We start from the raw sequence: 15,775 nt of genomic DNA, 5'->3' as shown, positions 1-15,775 counted from the left end.
TCTTATCTTCACCAGGAGCATCCTTTGGCTCTAGTTCATGGTTTTCTTGGAACCTTTATTTGGGGGGCATCCCTATTAGTTTTGGACGTCTGGAGACGTTCTTTCGAGGACGTCCTAGTTGGCCTAACCCCTCCATGTGGAGGAGTCGGCTTCAAGGACTCTTGGTCGGTCATAGAGACCAAGTACTTGAGGCCCTAGTCGGCCGTAACCTCAATGTCTAGAGCTTCTTGTCCCTTCGGGACCTTATTTTGTGGAAGTTCTTGAACTTCAATCTTCTCAATATCAAGTCGTGGCTTAGAATTTCTTCTCTTTTTTTGTTCGAGGAGTGCCTTGCCGGGTGGGGGCGTCATCTGAAGACCCTTTAAATGGTTAAAGATCTTCATGGATGGATAATCGGCCTCCTCTGGTCGGCCAAGGGCTCCATTCATGACCCTTCTGGTCGGTCAGGGGGAAATATTTTTGCTTTCTTGGACAACATGTCTCGATCACATTCGTGACGAGCCTCGAACATAAACTATTATTTTCACGTTCTTGATGGATCCTCATAATTCAAAGGCAACTTGTTAAACTAGCCTTAGAGGCTTCTCTGTTGAGGGTACATATCTTCCTCCTAATTTACCATTGATTAAATTTATTTCAATTAGGCTGGAGTCTGTAGTATAGACTTTAGTCGACCAAATACATTTCGTGAAGTTAGCTTTCTAATATCTTTTTCTTATTAGGCCAATGCCTACTTCGCAGTTTCTTTCACTAAGAGTACAAATGAAGGAGTGAGCACATGGCCTTGGAGGCATTGATGAAGAAACTTGAGCGGAAGTTTCAGGATTGGGACTTTAGAGCTCTCTTAGAGTTTATCAACAGTCGGAAGACTTACTCAAGATGATGGACACCCATGATGATGAGGTGCGCTCTGTTAATATATCCATTTACTTTGTTCATACCCGGATATGGTAAATTTGTGGGGCTTTGTAATATCCCATATTTTCAGATATTATTATTATAATTATTTGGAATTATTTATGTGAATTTTGGTGAATTATCTGATAATTGGAATTGATGTTTGGGTGTTTATATGTGATATTATTTGAGTATTTGAACTTTTATATGTCCAGAATAAAATTATTTTTATGACTTTATAATTACAATAATTATTTTTGGAATTTTATAAAATTTAGAAATCATTATTTCATCAATTATTTAGCCCTGTGTGATTTTCTGATTTCATTTATTTGTAAAATTCGTATTTAATTCCAAAATTCATCAAAAATTATGAAACTCATATTTATTTAAGTTTGGAATATTCTGAGAATTTTAAAATTATTTTGGAAATTTTTAGGATTAATTTTACCCGCGCGTTGAATCGTTTAATTGCTAAAAGCGGGTATAAATGGCATTTCAAAAATTATTTTAAAATTACGAAATTTATGTTTTTATAAATTTCGGGATATTTGTAACATTTTAAGACTATTTCCGTAATTTTCTGGAATTGTTTTGTCTGCACCTCGATCCGTTAATGTCAACTTTCGGGATAAACCGGGTTTCAGAATCTTCGTGATTATCTATTAGTACACGCGTTTGATTTTAGGATGGGTTTGGCTGCGTGTCACTTTCTTGTTGGGAAGGAGTAATGGAAAAAAAAAACAAACACAATAACAAACAAAAACACAGCCCCCCAGCTTTTTCTTTCTTCCCCGTCGCTGCTCCCCTCCCCCGCCTCTACTCCACCGCTTCAACGCCTTTCCTCCACCCCTCTTCTTTCTTTCTTTTTCTTTTTTGTTTCTTCCGTTCTTTAATTCAATCACCCTCTGAATTTAACCCTCAATCAGGTATATACCCTCATATACATACATATATATCTTCGGCTTGATTTCTTTTGTTTTAATCCTACAATTGATGTTGGGAAGATCGCGAATTCCTTGATAGTACGAGAACTGGGCTGCTTCGACGAACCAGAGGCTCGACCTCGATCTTCACCCGTGATTTGGGGTCGATCGGAGGTCAGCCGGCCGCCGGCAATGAACTCCGGCGAGTCGGCGGCATAAAATATTATTTGGTTTAGGTTGATTTTGCTTGTTAATTATAGTTATGAACTTGCTAATTGATTTTGTGTAGTTTCGAGTTGTGTAAGTCAATACTTGGTTGAATTTCGCTTATATATTCTTAGGCGGATTGAATGTCTAAATGAAAACTACTATTCTTGATTTTATAAAATCTGAAATTTCAGTTGGTACGGATGATTTCCGGGTTTTTAAGATTTATAACAAAGGTGTAGTAGTGTATAACTTGAGTTTTGGTTCGTTAAGTGATTATGGCTTGACCCGGTTAATATATGTTTAAGTTATAATAGTTTATGGTGGTTTTAAATTTCAGTCTTGGTATTTTGAGTTGTTCTACAAAATTTTCAGATTTATACATAGTTATTTGAAGGATTATTAGTGAGTTATATGCATGATATGTTGTGAATTGTGTTGTCAAATCCGTTTAGAAATAAGCTGAGTTCTTGTTAAATTCGTAGCTTTTAACTAGTTCATCGTATGATAATGATTTTGCACTCTCTGGAAAGATAATGGAATTATCTACAATTTTCATTCTTTGTGTTTTTCCGAATTCGGCCTGCAATTATGATAAAATCTGCCATTTGTAAAATCTGTCCTGTTATTTCAGTTTGATACATCCTGACTTCAAAAATTCGTAGTAAATTCATTATTTTAGCTATGACTTTGAACTATACCAATTTTAAAAGCTTAATTCAGGATCTACAATTGTTACTTATAGTTCATTAATCAATTCTATGATTTAGGAGTCTCAAATACTAAGTTACTTGCGAAAACAGGGCTGAATCTGCTTATGCAGCTGTGTATTTTAAAGTTTCTGAATTCGTTACTTGGTCATTTTTAGCGAGCCTTACCATTTTGGAAAGGTCGCTAAATATCCTACAACTTTTATGTTTTAAACTTTTCTGTTTAAGTTCATCCAGGTGTTGTAAAATGTCATTCTTCCGAGGCTGGTTAACTTAAATTTTAGGTTCGGTAGCTATTTTGTATGTTATAACTCGACATATGGTTTCGTGCTAATATATGTGATTGATAGTCATTGTTTAATAGATTAAATATATGAACCTATAATATAGAAGTGTTGGTTAGTGATTTGATATGTGCTTTCTAGTTTATTAAATTATAGATTTAAGTTAGCATACTTGATGACATACTTGACTTGTGCACATGTACATTGACTTGTTATTTGTATATGTGATAGCAACGAGGTGTCTTATGAAAATACATGTTAGTATATGCCTATTTGAGATTGAGTTTAGTTGCTAATTATTAGAGTGTGATTTGAATATGTGTATAGTTACTAGTCTATGTGATATATGTGTAAGGTGATTTATTTAAGTGTTTACTCAAGTTGAATTGGTGATGACTAAATTATATAACTGTAAGTTCAAATATTATAAATTATTCAGTATACTTAATTGTTTAGGTGCCGCAAGTCTGGGCGGGTAATTTTCCTTAAATGTTTAGGTGCCGCAAGTCTGGGCGGGTACTTTTCTTACTTGTTTACTTTTATGTTGCTGCAAGTTGAGGCAACTTTATTTTGTTTGTTTATAAGATTAAATTGTGGAATTGAAAAACAGGCGGATAGTCCTAATTACGAATACTTCATGCCAAAATTTTCTAAAATTCCCCTGTATCTAAATCTATTTGACTTATTTGATTTCAATGATTTGAAAGCATGTTATGATTGTTAGTCGTAACACGTATATGATATGTTTGGGTAAGAACATTGAAATGACTTGTGGGTTGTATTTGTGGTGTGGTTATTCAGGGTATTGTCCATATTACAAATAGGTCATGCCGAATTTTTCGTAGAAATATTATCATAAGTTGCGCGTTCTCGTGTTAAATAATATTCTGAGTTGGTAGAAAGTTTTAAACTATAATATGTGCGACTTTTTATATGATATATATATACATATATCGCGAAAGGGTAGAAATAAGATAATCGTTTCAGAAGAATACTAAAGTAGTATCTTTTTACTTATGATAGGATCGGGCATTAAGGGCGTGAGACCAAACAAAGGCAAGAGAAAGGGAGAGTTACATAGTATTTCGGTAGATACGGATTGTTCGAGACGGATAGAACCAGACGTTGGGGATCAAAACTGAAGTTTGATAAGATTTCGTATCAGACCGCAGTAACCGCATTAGCGGCATATCAAAGAATTAAGAATAAGAAATGGTGACGTCTTGAGAAAGCATCATGAGATATTTGTGTTTTTGCGAGTGTGACTAACTGCTAAAAACCCAAAGGCAAGTATTCCTAACCTTTCTCCTTAAATACTGCAAATATTTATTCATTCCTATTCTAAGTTCAGAATAGTTAAACTGTTTTATATTTCGCTGCAATTACTCTTATTTATGCAAGTTCCTTTCACTATTATTCCTTTATCATCGATTGCTCTCTTGAGCAAGTACCCAAAGTGATTTGACATCAAAATACTCCACGGACTGGATGGTTACTATATATATATATATAAGGACCAGTGATGAGCTGGATCCTATGGGCCGGAGATGAACCGGACCCTTTAGGCCATAGTTGCCTGAGTACTCCTTATGTTGGTTGGGTCTATGCAGTTGGGTATAGATCCGCACTATATTCTGACTGATCAGCAGATTATAGTGCATATGTTGGTTTCTAGTATCCAGTCTAATTTATTGTTGATCGCCATTGACGGCATTCCTTCTTGAAAAGAAATTATGATTATGAATTAATTTCTTAGCACTCAGTTTCGGGAAAATTACAGTGTTTATAAATAAATTCGAAGTTCAGATTGTTGCTGCAACATTTGTTGCTCAGTGATAATTAGAATCTTGAATGAATTGGGATCTTCTTAATTATTTAACCCGTCCTTATCAGGCTGGTTTAGCAGGCTAAGTCTATGGAAACTTAGTCGATAATGATGGATACTGAATAGTTAGGAATTTCTTGAACATTGATAAGTATTAATTTCCAGAGTTCGGTTTTGAATAAAGTTTATGATTCAATATATATATTCATTGTTTCATGTTATTGTGGTTTACGATATTTCCGTAAACACTATTTTTACGAGTTTTATTCTCGTCAAGATTCAAAGTATTGTTGAAGCATGTCGCTCAAGAATATCAAAATGCTTTTGAATACAATTAAGGAATCAATTCTGGGGTTCCTCAACTAAAATTTTATGATTTAGCAACTATGATTTTAAAAATGTTCTGCTCTAATGCAGATGTCGGTTTTATATCGAACGACCCTATATTTACTATAATGATCTTGCTGAGCATTTCTTTCGCTCATACTTGCCTGTTTTTAAATTTAACCTCCAGTGAGGATTAGCTTGCGCTGTTTAGCTGCGTAATTCAAGGAAGCAAAGAAGAAGCTTTTGGAAGGTGGTTGATCCAGGGTTTGCGGGCTAGTGTAAGTTTTATTGTGTAAAGTTGTTTATATTATATTATATTATAATTGTGTATTGTATTTGGGCCTAGTATACTTCTTTTCGAAGTTATACTAGTGGGTTAAGTTTTAAGGTTGAGAATTTTTGAAAAGAGTTTTAAAAGAAAGTGAAAAATTTATTGTTGGAATTTAGATATCTTGTTTCTAGAACTGTAACCTTAAAAGATCTTGAATTAATTTGGGGTCATAGATGATAATTATCTTCCGCTGTCATTTATTTATTGATTTAACAGGTTAATTTGGATTGAAGTTTTATAGTGACGACCAAATCCTCTGACCCCGGATTTGGGGGCGTTACAGGCTTTCCTATCCTTTGGGTTGTTTCTGAGGTTGCCACTATTGGCCAATCATCTGATTTTGGCCTATAGATTGTCCTTTAGTGTTTAGGCCTTGCATGGCTTTGTTTGCCGTGTGTGGCTTTTATCTATTTGTGGTCCTTCATAGACTTGAACATCTTCGGTGTGTAACCTAATTCTTCATCATGACTTGATTTATGATCCTTTAGGATCTCCTGCATTTGTAGTTTTGATTTCATATTCATCTTTTATTTTTGGTACTTTGGTCCTTCAGGACTTTTATTCATTAGATGCCCGTACACCGGTCGACCTTATTGCTCCATTTACTACTAAGTACTAGGAACATGTCTTTTATGTCCTAAACATAATAAACCTTTAGGTTCGAAATGTGCCAGGTACGAGGCACTTTGTCACCACTCGGGGTTTCCAACTAGTAGGATCCTCGTCCTAATATTTTCTTGGCCTTATACGGCATTTCCCAGTTAGGGGTTAGTTTTTCTTTCTCTTCAACTCCTGATGCCTCAATCTTTCTTAAGATAAAGTTTCCTTGGTAAAAGAACCTTTCTTTAACCTTTTATTATAATAAAGAGAGGCTCCGTAAGCCAGCATAAATGGGGTAGCTTCAATAGTCACTTTGCAGGTGGTACGATATACCCATAGTATAGGAAGAAACCCATCCTCCCAAGTGTTTCTTAAGCGTTCAACCCTCTTCTTAAGTCCATCAAGGATGATTCTGTTAGCAACTTCCGCTTGCCCGTTTGTCTGTGGGTGTGCAACCGAGGTGAAGCGAAGTTCTATGTTGTTATTGTCGCAGTACTCTCTTAACTCTGCATTATCAAATTATTTTCCATTACTCGTGACAAAGATGCGGGGGATTCCATATCGGCATATCATATTCTCCCAGAAGAATAGAGTAATTTGTTTGGTGGTTATCTTGGCCAGTAGTTTAGCCTCAATCCGCATCTTAAAGTAGTCTATGGCTACCACAATGAACTTCCTCTATCCCGATGCTACAGGAAATGGTCCAAGTATGTCCATTCCCCACATTGCAAAAGGGATGGGTGTGTTGATCGATGTAAGCCTCTCTGGGGGATGTCATACTATTGGAGCGTGCCTCTGCATGTGACACATTTCTTCACATAAGTCTTTGCATCGGCTAGCATAGTTGGCCAGTAGAATCCCAACCGAGTTATCTTATGAGCGAGGGCCCTGTCCCCCAAGAATTGTCCATAAATCCCTTCATGGACTTCTTTAAGTGCCTCCGCTGCTTCAAGAGGTCTTAAGCATTCAAGTACGGAATAACAAAGGACCTTTTGTAAAGAAGGCCATCAATCAATACATATCTCAATGCACTAACCAACAGCTTGCGTGTCTCCTGGGCATTATCGGGTAGCCACCCAATTTCTATATGGGTCTTGATCGGGTCTATCCAACAGCTTGCCACACCAACCGGTGATATCAGATTTATGACATGAATAGTAGATGTCTTCAAGACCTAGAAGTAAATACTTCTCGGATAGTTCTCGATTTCAGACGAGGCGAACTGAGATAAGGCATCCGTCGTAGTGTTCTCCTCTCTGGGAACATGTTCTGCGTACCATTTATCAAACTGAGTCAGTATTCCTTTTATGACTCTCAGGTACTTGGCCATAGTATTATCCTTGGCCTCAAATTCCCCATTAACTTGAGCAACTGCAAGTCTCGAGTCTCCACAGACCTTCAGGTTTTTGGCCCTCACGGCTCTAGCCAAGCCTAAGCCAGCTATCAATGCTTCATATTCTGCTTCATTGTTCGTAGTTGAAAAATCCAACTTCAAAGCATACTCAATCATAAACCCATCAGGGATTTGCAAAACTAGGCTTGTGCCACTAGATTTTATTTTGGACGCTCCGTCAAAATGGAGAACCCAATATTCTTTCAGAGTTGTTTCTTCATCCTCCTCTCCTTCTTCTAGGGTTACTATCTCTTGCCCCCCGACTTCTTGGTCGTTAATCGTACATTCGACCATGAAGTATGCTAAGGCCTGAGCCTTGATGGCCGTTCGAGGCTTATACTTGATATCAAATTCTCCTAACTCAATTGCCCACTTGATGAGCCTTCCACTGGCCTTCGGGCTATGAAGAATGTTCCTTAAGAGTTGGTCCGTCAGGACTTTAATCTTGTGAGCCTGGAAGTATGGTCTCAACTTCCTCGAGGCTATGATGAGAGCAAGCACGAACTTCTCCGTGGTGGAGTAATTCAACTCTGCTCCATGGAGCACCTTGCTTATATAGTATACTGGCTTTTGGAGCTTCCGCTCTTCCTTCACGAGGACCGTACTCACGGCTTGTTCAGACACCACGAGGTACAAATAGAGAGTGTCCTCCGGACTTGGTTTAGCCAACAACGGGGCTTCAGTCATGTACTTATTCAGCTGTTCAAAGGCCTCTTGGCTCTCAGCTATCCATTCAAAGTCCTTCACCTTCTTAAGGGTTTTGAAAAAGGGCAGGCATTTGTCTCCAGACTTGGAGATGAACCTCCGAAGAGCTAAAATTATTCATGTCAGCTTCTGAACTTCCTTGATGGAGCGTGGTGGCTCCATGTCTAGGATGGCTTTGATATCGTCAGGGTTGGCCTCTATCCCCCTCTTAGAGACCATATGACCCAAAAATTTTCCAGACCCAACGCCAAAAGCACACTTGGCTGGGTTTAACATCATCTTGTGGTGCTCAACACTTCAAATGCCTCTCTGAGGTGGCTAATATGATCAGTCTTGCTTAGGCTTTTGACTAACATGTCATCAACATAGACCTCCATGGTCTTCCCAATTAGATGGGAAAATATCTTGTTTACCGGTCTTTGGTAAGTAGCTCATGCATTCTTAAGTCCAAAAGCCATAACAAGATAAGAAAATACACCAAAGCCAGTTATGAAAGATACCTTGGGGCTGTCATCCTTATGCATTCTAATTTGATTATAACCACTAAAGCCATCCATAAAGCTTAACATCTCGTGTCCAGCTGTGGCATCTATCAGGGTATCAATTCTTGGTGGGGGTAGCAGTCCTTGGGACACGCATCATTCAAGTCAGTGAAGTCAATGCACATCATCCACTTTTCATTGGCCTTTTTAACTATTACGGGATTGGCCAACCATTTAGGAAATTGCACTTCCTCAATACATCCAGCTTCTAAAAGCTTCTCGACCTCCTGCTTAATGGCTTCCAGCCTATCAGAGGCATAAGTTCTCTTCTTTTGCTTTACAGCCTTCCGAGTTGGATCAACGTTCAACCTATGAGTTATAAGGTTTGGGTCAATCCCAGGCATATCAGCTGCTCTCCAAGCAAATAAATCATTATTTTCTTGAAGGAAAGTTATCATTCGGCCCTTCAAGGGCTTGTCCAGAGATGCCCCAATATAGGCGACCTTCTCGGGGTCTAAGGGATCTAAGGGAATGGGGACCAAGTCATCGACTGGCTTCCCTCGTAGTTCATCATTCTCTCGGACATCCATATCTTCTATGGGGAGGACCTGCCCCCTAGTTCCATCGGGCCTAAGTGTTGCAACATAGCAACTGCAGGCCATTTTCTGATCTCCTCTCGCTTCTCCAACACCATTCCTAGTTGGGAACTTCAGCACCATGTAGTAGGTTGAGGGCACAGCCTTAAAAGCATGGATCCCTGTTCTACCCATCATAGCATTGTAGGTAGAGGCTGCCTTGACAACCTGGAAGTTTAACATCTGTGTGGCCTCCCTGGGCTCTTCCCCGATAGTTACGGGAAGTTGTATTGCTCCTTCGACTTTGGATTCCACATGGTTAAACCCGTAGATGGGTGCGTCGGATGGAATTAGCTGAGAATCATTGTAGCCCATCCTTATGAATGTGTCATGGAATAGAATATCCACGGAAGCTCCATTATCCACTAGGACCCTCATAACAGGACAATTTCCAAATATCAGAGTGATAACCAGAGGATCATCCTGAGGAAATTTCAAACCTTCAAGGTCTGGGTCACCAAATTTAAGGACATCTTAAAGAACTCGTCGTTAGTCCCTTGCTGTAGAGTATCATAGCTACCTTATCATCAAGATCTGGGACCTTCAAATCCTCCTTCATAAATCGATTCAGATACTCTTTCACGAACTCCTTTTCCCCTTGGATTATGTCCATGAGATAAGCTGAACTCTTCTCATGCACTCTGCCACCACTACTAAAAATATGGGATCAGACATCGATTCAGAACCGATGTTAAAAAAAAATTGAACCGATGTCTTCGCGTGTGATGTTAAATGTCATCAGCCTTTGACATCGGTTAACAGCCGATGTATATTACAGTGCTATACATCGGTTTTAAGATTAAATGTGATGTCTTTGCAACAAATTTTAGCTTTTATTACAGTTTTTTTAGGTGAATATGAGTATATTATGAGGTATTTATCCATTAAAACATGAATCCTACAAGCTCTAAAAGCCTTTTATTAAAAAAAAATTCGAACAAACCGATATGAGATGCTGGATCAGACATCAGTTAGATTAGTTGCCCGATGTGAAATGTTTGATCAGACATCGGTTAAATTAGCCCCCTGATGTGAAATAATGGATAAGACATGGGTGTTCTTCAAGAAACCGATGTTAAATCTTTTTGTTTAACATCAGTCAATTTCTCTAACCGATGTTATTTGACTTAAAATACATTGAGTTTCTTTTCAGAACTGATGGCAAATGACTATTTAACATCGGTCTTTTAGTTCTTTTTCGTTTAATATTATTTTACATGATGTCTTTTGTACATTTTTCACATCGGTTTACATGTACCATTGTGATGTTAATGTTCTGTAAATTACATGCCATCCTGGTACTATTTACAGCCACAGGGAACCAAAACAATGCAACATCCCAACAAAAAACATCCAAACAGATACATAAAGGTACTCATCCAAATTACAAATCTAATAGCAAAATATTACTCATACCATACTATACATGCATTTCAAATAAAATACAAGCATTCCAGTAGCCAACTCATACTATACTAATTTTTAAGTACCCTATTCTTAAATTCCGACAACTCCATCCGAAAGAGTTCGACTCTCGTGGTACCTATACTAAAGGTGTTCATTGGACCCTCAAGCAACACTTAATGATTATTGGAATTCATATATGACCCTGGATACCATGGAAGTACTCATGTTCAAGCGCTTCAGCAGCTGTTATTCTTTCACTTGGATTCCACGCAGCATATTCTGACAGATTAAAAGGAAATTGGTTATTAATTACTCATGATATTTACGTTCTACATATAAAAGAGCGTTGGAAGAATTACTGAACAAAAGTGAAAGTTCAACAAGCATATAAAAGTTTCATCTTTGATATTTGCTAAAATTTTAAACGGGAGCATGCATATAGTTGGATATTGGGATAGATGGAGAATTTAAAATCTTAAATTAAAAAACTCACTGATAGAAAATTTATTCCTGCTGGTTCAAGACCTTGAACTACTTCCGTAAGATTCTAAAAGAAGAACATAGGACTAAAAATTAGTTCTTTTAACATTAATGCTATCAGAGGGTGAAGGGAAATAACTACACGGAGATCCTGCATTACCTTAGGAGGAAAAACTGTTTGCTTGCTGATAGCAGGACACAATGTGGTCACTCCAGGCCAAATTTCCTCATTAGGTGTGCCTAAAATGCTACATATAAATGAGCTTATAGTAGTCAGAATAGAAGCATGTTAAGCATATAATATGGCTAGATTTTTGTGCACTATATTCACCTGCATATATTGTTCAACAACTCAGGTGGACGACAGTTTTCCCCAAACAAATGGTGTCCCATCACCATTTCAGCAAATACACAGCCGACAGCCCAAATATCAGAAGGTGTGGATTAGTTGTCAGATGCGAGCAGAACTTCAGGAGCCATATTATCAATATTTCCCACCTAGATGTAATTGTCAGCAGTACAGTTATTATTTGAATGAACAATGAAATAATTGACAGAAAAGGAGACAAGTATGTAACATGTAGGCTGGCTGCTTGTGAAGAAGAACAAAGTTGCAACAGATAATTTTGTCTGATGCTTATTTCAATATAATTATGGATTCTCTTCCCAATTAAACATAAGGATGAAATAAATGCACATTCCTACCTGCATAGTAAGTGATCTGAGATGAATATCAATTTTCCTAGATAATCCATAGGACATTCTGAAATCTGAATTGAAGATAAAATCCATGAGGAATCAGATATTTGGGAACTGAACACATAAATCAATTATGTATATTTATACTACAAAGCTAACTGTTAGTATGTGAAACTTTATACTATGATGTATGAAGAAAAGATAACATGAATCTTAGATGTTGTCTGATACTTCAGAAAAAAATTGAAAAAAATTAGGTATCGAATTACATATCATTACTTATGTTACACACAGGCCACAGTAATAAATAAAGACTATAAGTTTGAAGATTATCTCACACTCAAACATACAAATTCGCAATAATTAGCAACTGGGTTACTGTGGTTGTCATATATCTTTAGGAACTTGCAAGATTCATTACAGTCTCCCCAAATATTTTCCCTTTAGTTTTATGTACAAGTACATATTCATCAGATCGTAGATTTTTTACCTTGCCAGTTACTGCTATCTAAAGCTTAAAATGAGAACCTTCCAAACCAACCACACCCCAAGAAGTAAACGGATGTCTAGGGGTTTGTTTGGTTCCCACCAACATCTTTTATGCAGTTGCTAAATACCAACAAACAATGGTCAGTGTTGAAAGAGAAGCATCACCATTGCATGGAGGAATAAGTTCCACAGGCAGATAGTGTTTACAATAGCATGGGAACTTGCTTCCTTCGAAATGCCTAACAAGCTCATCCTTCCCTTAAACGATAATTTTAACGAGCCAGAGAAATGTTATTCAGAACTTTAAATCTTAAAACATTCATCTCAAAAATTTTCTTGCAAAAACCAAGATTTTTACCTGTAATTTGGCCCAGGTGATCTCGCAAGTCTTGATTGAAGTGAAATATTTATTACCCAATTTATGGAATCCCCATTTGTAACCGGTCATCACCTGGTGAAAGATCTTGGCATATGGGGACTTGGTGAAATTGATGAATGTGTATCCTTTGTTTTGCTGGGTCCTGACATTTTATTTCGTTACAGGAACCTCATCAGTCTAAAGCTAAACCAAGCACAAATGATGATCATTTCTTATATTTCACACATTTACCTGAAATCTATTGGCAAGTAAAAGAAGTCGTATTCTAGCTTATACTTGGCACAACACTTGTCAAGGAATTTCATAAGCTCATCCCTACTGTAAATCATAAATAACCCACATTTACTAAATGGAAGAACATCTATAATTGTGGTCCTTTAAAAGAATAACTAAAAATTATTAGTGCATCATATTAGAAAGAAAAGTAAATGAGCTAATCATATACAATAAATACAGTCCATGTTGATGGCCAATATTAAAATGTGAATTAATTGATGCATAATAAATGTTGTTGATGATAATGGTCAACATTTGTGAACATGTAATCATGCATATAATGAGATAAGCATACTAACAATAGCAAGGGGATTTTTATAAAAATTTTATTAAAATAAGCTTTAAACAATAAGGCCATCCAACTTCCAGTTAGATGACTTTTCAGCTGCTGCTAAAACACAAAGTCCAGAATCAAGATCAAAAATCAGTTGATACGCCTCATAAATGTTGAGAAATAATTACAACATCCCATAAAGACCTTGAAAAACTACAAAACACAAAGCTAAGAAAAGCAACCTAATGAACAAACTACTGATAAACAAACTGAAGAGTGTGTACATGTTTGTATAATCACAACTGATGACCAGAAAAAGGACAAATCAGAACCCTTATAATTGACATTTCTCTACTATTTTATGGACTATCCTACTCCTACAAAATCCAAGACATTTAAGCATGATAACAAGGGACCAGTATCATTGACATAATAGATGCAGAGCATCTAAACTTAAGGTGTAAATTAAATTAATAGCAAATATACTATGTTACATTCAAAAGTAAAAAAAAATTGGCAATCATCAAATAAAGGGTTAGAAAGACCTCAGACTCCGACCTATTTTACTTTTACAGGAGATCCCAGAGTCTCGTTCGGAAAGGCTGCTATACCATACCTTTTGACTTAACTCTTGGGGGGTGAAAGAACTCCCTCCTAAACCCCTTCACGCTCCGGGCCAAATAGAGCTTACCTACGGAACCTGGCCTTACGTCGAGAAAAGCAAAAGCTTCAGTCAGCCAGGCCAATCTCTATAGCTAGGACTCGCTTTCCTCCTAAAGAATTGAAGGGTCAAAAGGCTCTTACTCCTGCGCTCGGGAAAAAAGGAGCTATTGACTAATGTCTAGGACCTATTGTATTGGGTACAGTTCGATACGTCTACCTACGAGACTCACCCTTGGCTTTCGTCTCGGTAGGTGTCTTATTCTACATTTTCCCATTTTTCAGCTATAGAAGGCCTGGGGCTGACTCGGCTGATTGATAAATGCCCATCAGCGGTCCCAACGGCCGGGAAGTGTTAGCCAGCTATATTGAATAAACCAAGTCTCTACTAAAGTGAAATCCTGAGGAAGAGCAGGGATAATCGTAGACTAAGAACAGAGGTCAACGAGAACTTATAATCGGGGACCTACAAACTGGAAAAACAACATCCTTTTTCCTTCTCGCAAACCGCGGGAGCGCCTAGCGCAGACAGAAAGAGAGTCCTTCCTGTACAAAAGCTCCTTAGCGCCCCGGGACGGGAGTGGGGGACGGCCCTACGCGCAGGCAACAGAGGTACTGCCCAAGGAAAGGAAAAGGTTTACTGTTTTCGTTTCATATAGCTGCAAAACCTACCCTTTTTGCTTCAACTTGCAACTCTTTCTTCAATCAGCAAACAAGGGGAAGCCTGATAGGGCTTATGAATTTTCAAATAAATGCCACTAATGACCCAGAGGTTCGGTCCTCCAAGGCCTGTTAGAGCTTCAGGGTTGTCCTGAAAATCCGGGGCCGAAACTTCTTTGAGCCCTTGCCTCACTAGACCTAAAAAGTTGAGAGGCTTGTTTTCGGTCGAGTCAAAAGAAACCAAACAAGGATCTGACAAGGATCAGACTTCCGCTGTGGATTCTAAGAATAGCCGTAGGGGAACCTGTGGCTGGATTGAATCGTTGAGAATTATGTGATTGAAATAATCTAACCTAGGGATCACCAGGCAGCTCTTGCCACTGCAACATTCGAATGAAAAGTCTTAGATGTGCCTGCTAGCAACAAGCTACCTTGGGGCACCACTTCTTTGAGTTTTAGTAACAAAATGAACCAAAAGTAGGACCAAACCGAGAGTGAGTAGCATAAACAAAGAACCATGCTCTCCTATCCTAAGCAAGCAGCAGAGTCGTAGACCATTGCTTTAATGAAAGACGGCACTTTAAATAGCGTAAGAAAAGAGATCAGGCTATATTATATGCTTAACACATATATGTCAGATGTGAAACCTATTTATGATCGGAGTTCTCGGCACGGGTCTTGAGTCCCAAAGAGCGACGAAGGGGGGCCGGGGAAGGCCGACGACTATGAGGCGGGGTGGGCATCGGATTAGCAGGTCTTCCCTGGAAGGAAGCCTAATGGTATGATTTCAAACCGGAAAGGGAAAGATTCAATCTTGAAAGACTGAGCCCCCGGCACCCTTCCCTTTCTCTCCCTAGGGCCTTCCCGGCAGCTAACCAATCATACTTTCGGGTGTGGGATGCTCGTTTAACCTCTCTTTTTGTTGGGTCATAGTCCACACGGGGTTCTGGTCTTGTCACATCCAATTAAGAATTAAGAATTTCTTAGAATTCAACTCAAGCTTTCGCGCGGCAAATGCGCTTATCTTTACCAAGTCAACTTTCCTTCTACGCTAACTCCTGAAAATACGGAGGAAAGTCTTATTTAACCTTCACGGACCACTTCACTACATACTTGGTCACCCGATGCT

General features: G+C 38.2%; 2 protein-coding genes across 5 annotated transcripts; both read right to left on the bottom strand.

Annotated features, from left to right (window-relative positions):
- Positions 1-8,797: 8,797 nt before the first annotated feature.
- Positions 8,798-9,935, bottom strand: LOC141679805 (uncharacterized). The gene is made up of 2 exons (XM_074486196.1): positions 9,843-9,935; positions 8,798-9,745 (listed from the first exon to the last, which is right to left on the bottom strand). Exons 1-2 carry the CDS (start codon positions 9,933-9,935, stop codon positions 8,798-8,800), a joined length of 1,041 nt encoding a protein of 346 aa, XP_074342297.1.
- Positions 9,936-10,718: 783 nt separating this feature from the next.
- Positions 10,719-15,284, bottom strand: LOC141676964 (cell division control protein 2 homolog). 4 transcript variants are annotated; one of them, XR_012557261.1, is made up of 9 exons: positions 15,000-15,280; positions 13,008-13,094; positions 12,756-12,918; positions 12,563-12,655; positions 11,915-11,979; positions 11,541-11,707; positions 11,370-11,457; positions 11,223-11,276; positions 10,719-11,008 (listed from the first exon to the last, which is right to left on the bottom strand). XR_012557261.1 is itself a non-coding variant. In XM_074482688.1 (9 exons), the coding sequence occupies exons 6-9, from the start codon at positions 11,606-11,608 to the stop codon at positions 10,976-10,978; spliced, it is 243 nt and encodes an 80-aa protein (XP_074338789.1). In that variant the 5' UTR covers positions 11,609-11,707; positions 11,915-11,979; positions 12,563-12,655; positions 12,756-12,918; positions 13,008-13,094; positions 13,943-15,268; the 3' UTR covers positions 10,719-10,975. The 4 variants fall into 4 exon arrangements, 1 of the variants encoding a protein (XP_074338789.1); XR_012557259.1 differs by having other exon boundaries at positions 13,885-15,279; XM_074482688.1 differs by having other exon boundaries at positions 13,943-15,268.
- Between the last annotated feature and the right edge of the window lie 491 nt (positions 15,285-15,775).

Source organism: Apium graveolens, chromosome 8 (assembly GCF_009905375.1).
Source record: "Apium graveolens cultivar Ventura chromosome 8, ASM990537v1, whole genome shotgun sequence".
Taxonomy (NCBI): Eukaryota; Viridiplantae; Streptophyta; class Magnoliopsida; order Apiales; family Apiaceae; genus Apium; species Apium graveolens.
The sequence above is the reverse complement of the archived record's forward strand: the minus strand, read 5'-3'. Positions and strand labels throughout refer to the sequence as shown.

Coding starts and splice junctions, on each gene's coding strand:
- LOC141679805 (XM_074486196.1), bottom strand. CDS start 9,935: ATGGACATAATCCAAGGGGAAAAGGAGTTCGTGAAAGAGTATCTGAAT. Junction 9,746..9,842: donor TCCCAGATCTTGATGATAAG/GTAGCTATGATA, acceptor AAATTTCCTCAG/GATGATCCTCTGGTTATCAC.
- LOC141676964 (XM_074482688.1), bottom strand. CDS start 11,608: ATGGTGATGGGACACCATTTGTTTGGGGAAAACTGTCGTCCACCTGAG. Junction 11,458..11,540: donor TTGTTGAACAATATATGCAG/GTGAATATAGTG, acceptor ATTTATATGTAG/CATTTTAGGCACACCTAATG. Junction 11,009..11,222: donor CAGGAATAAATTTTCTATCA/GTGAGTTTTTTA, acceptor TTAATCTGTCAG/AATATGCTGCGTGGAATCCA.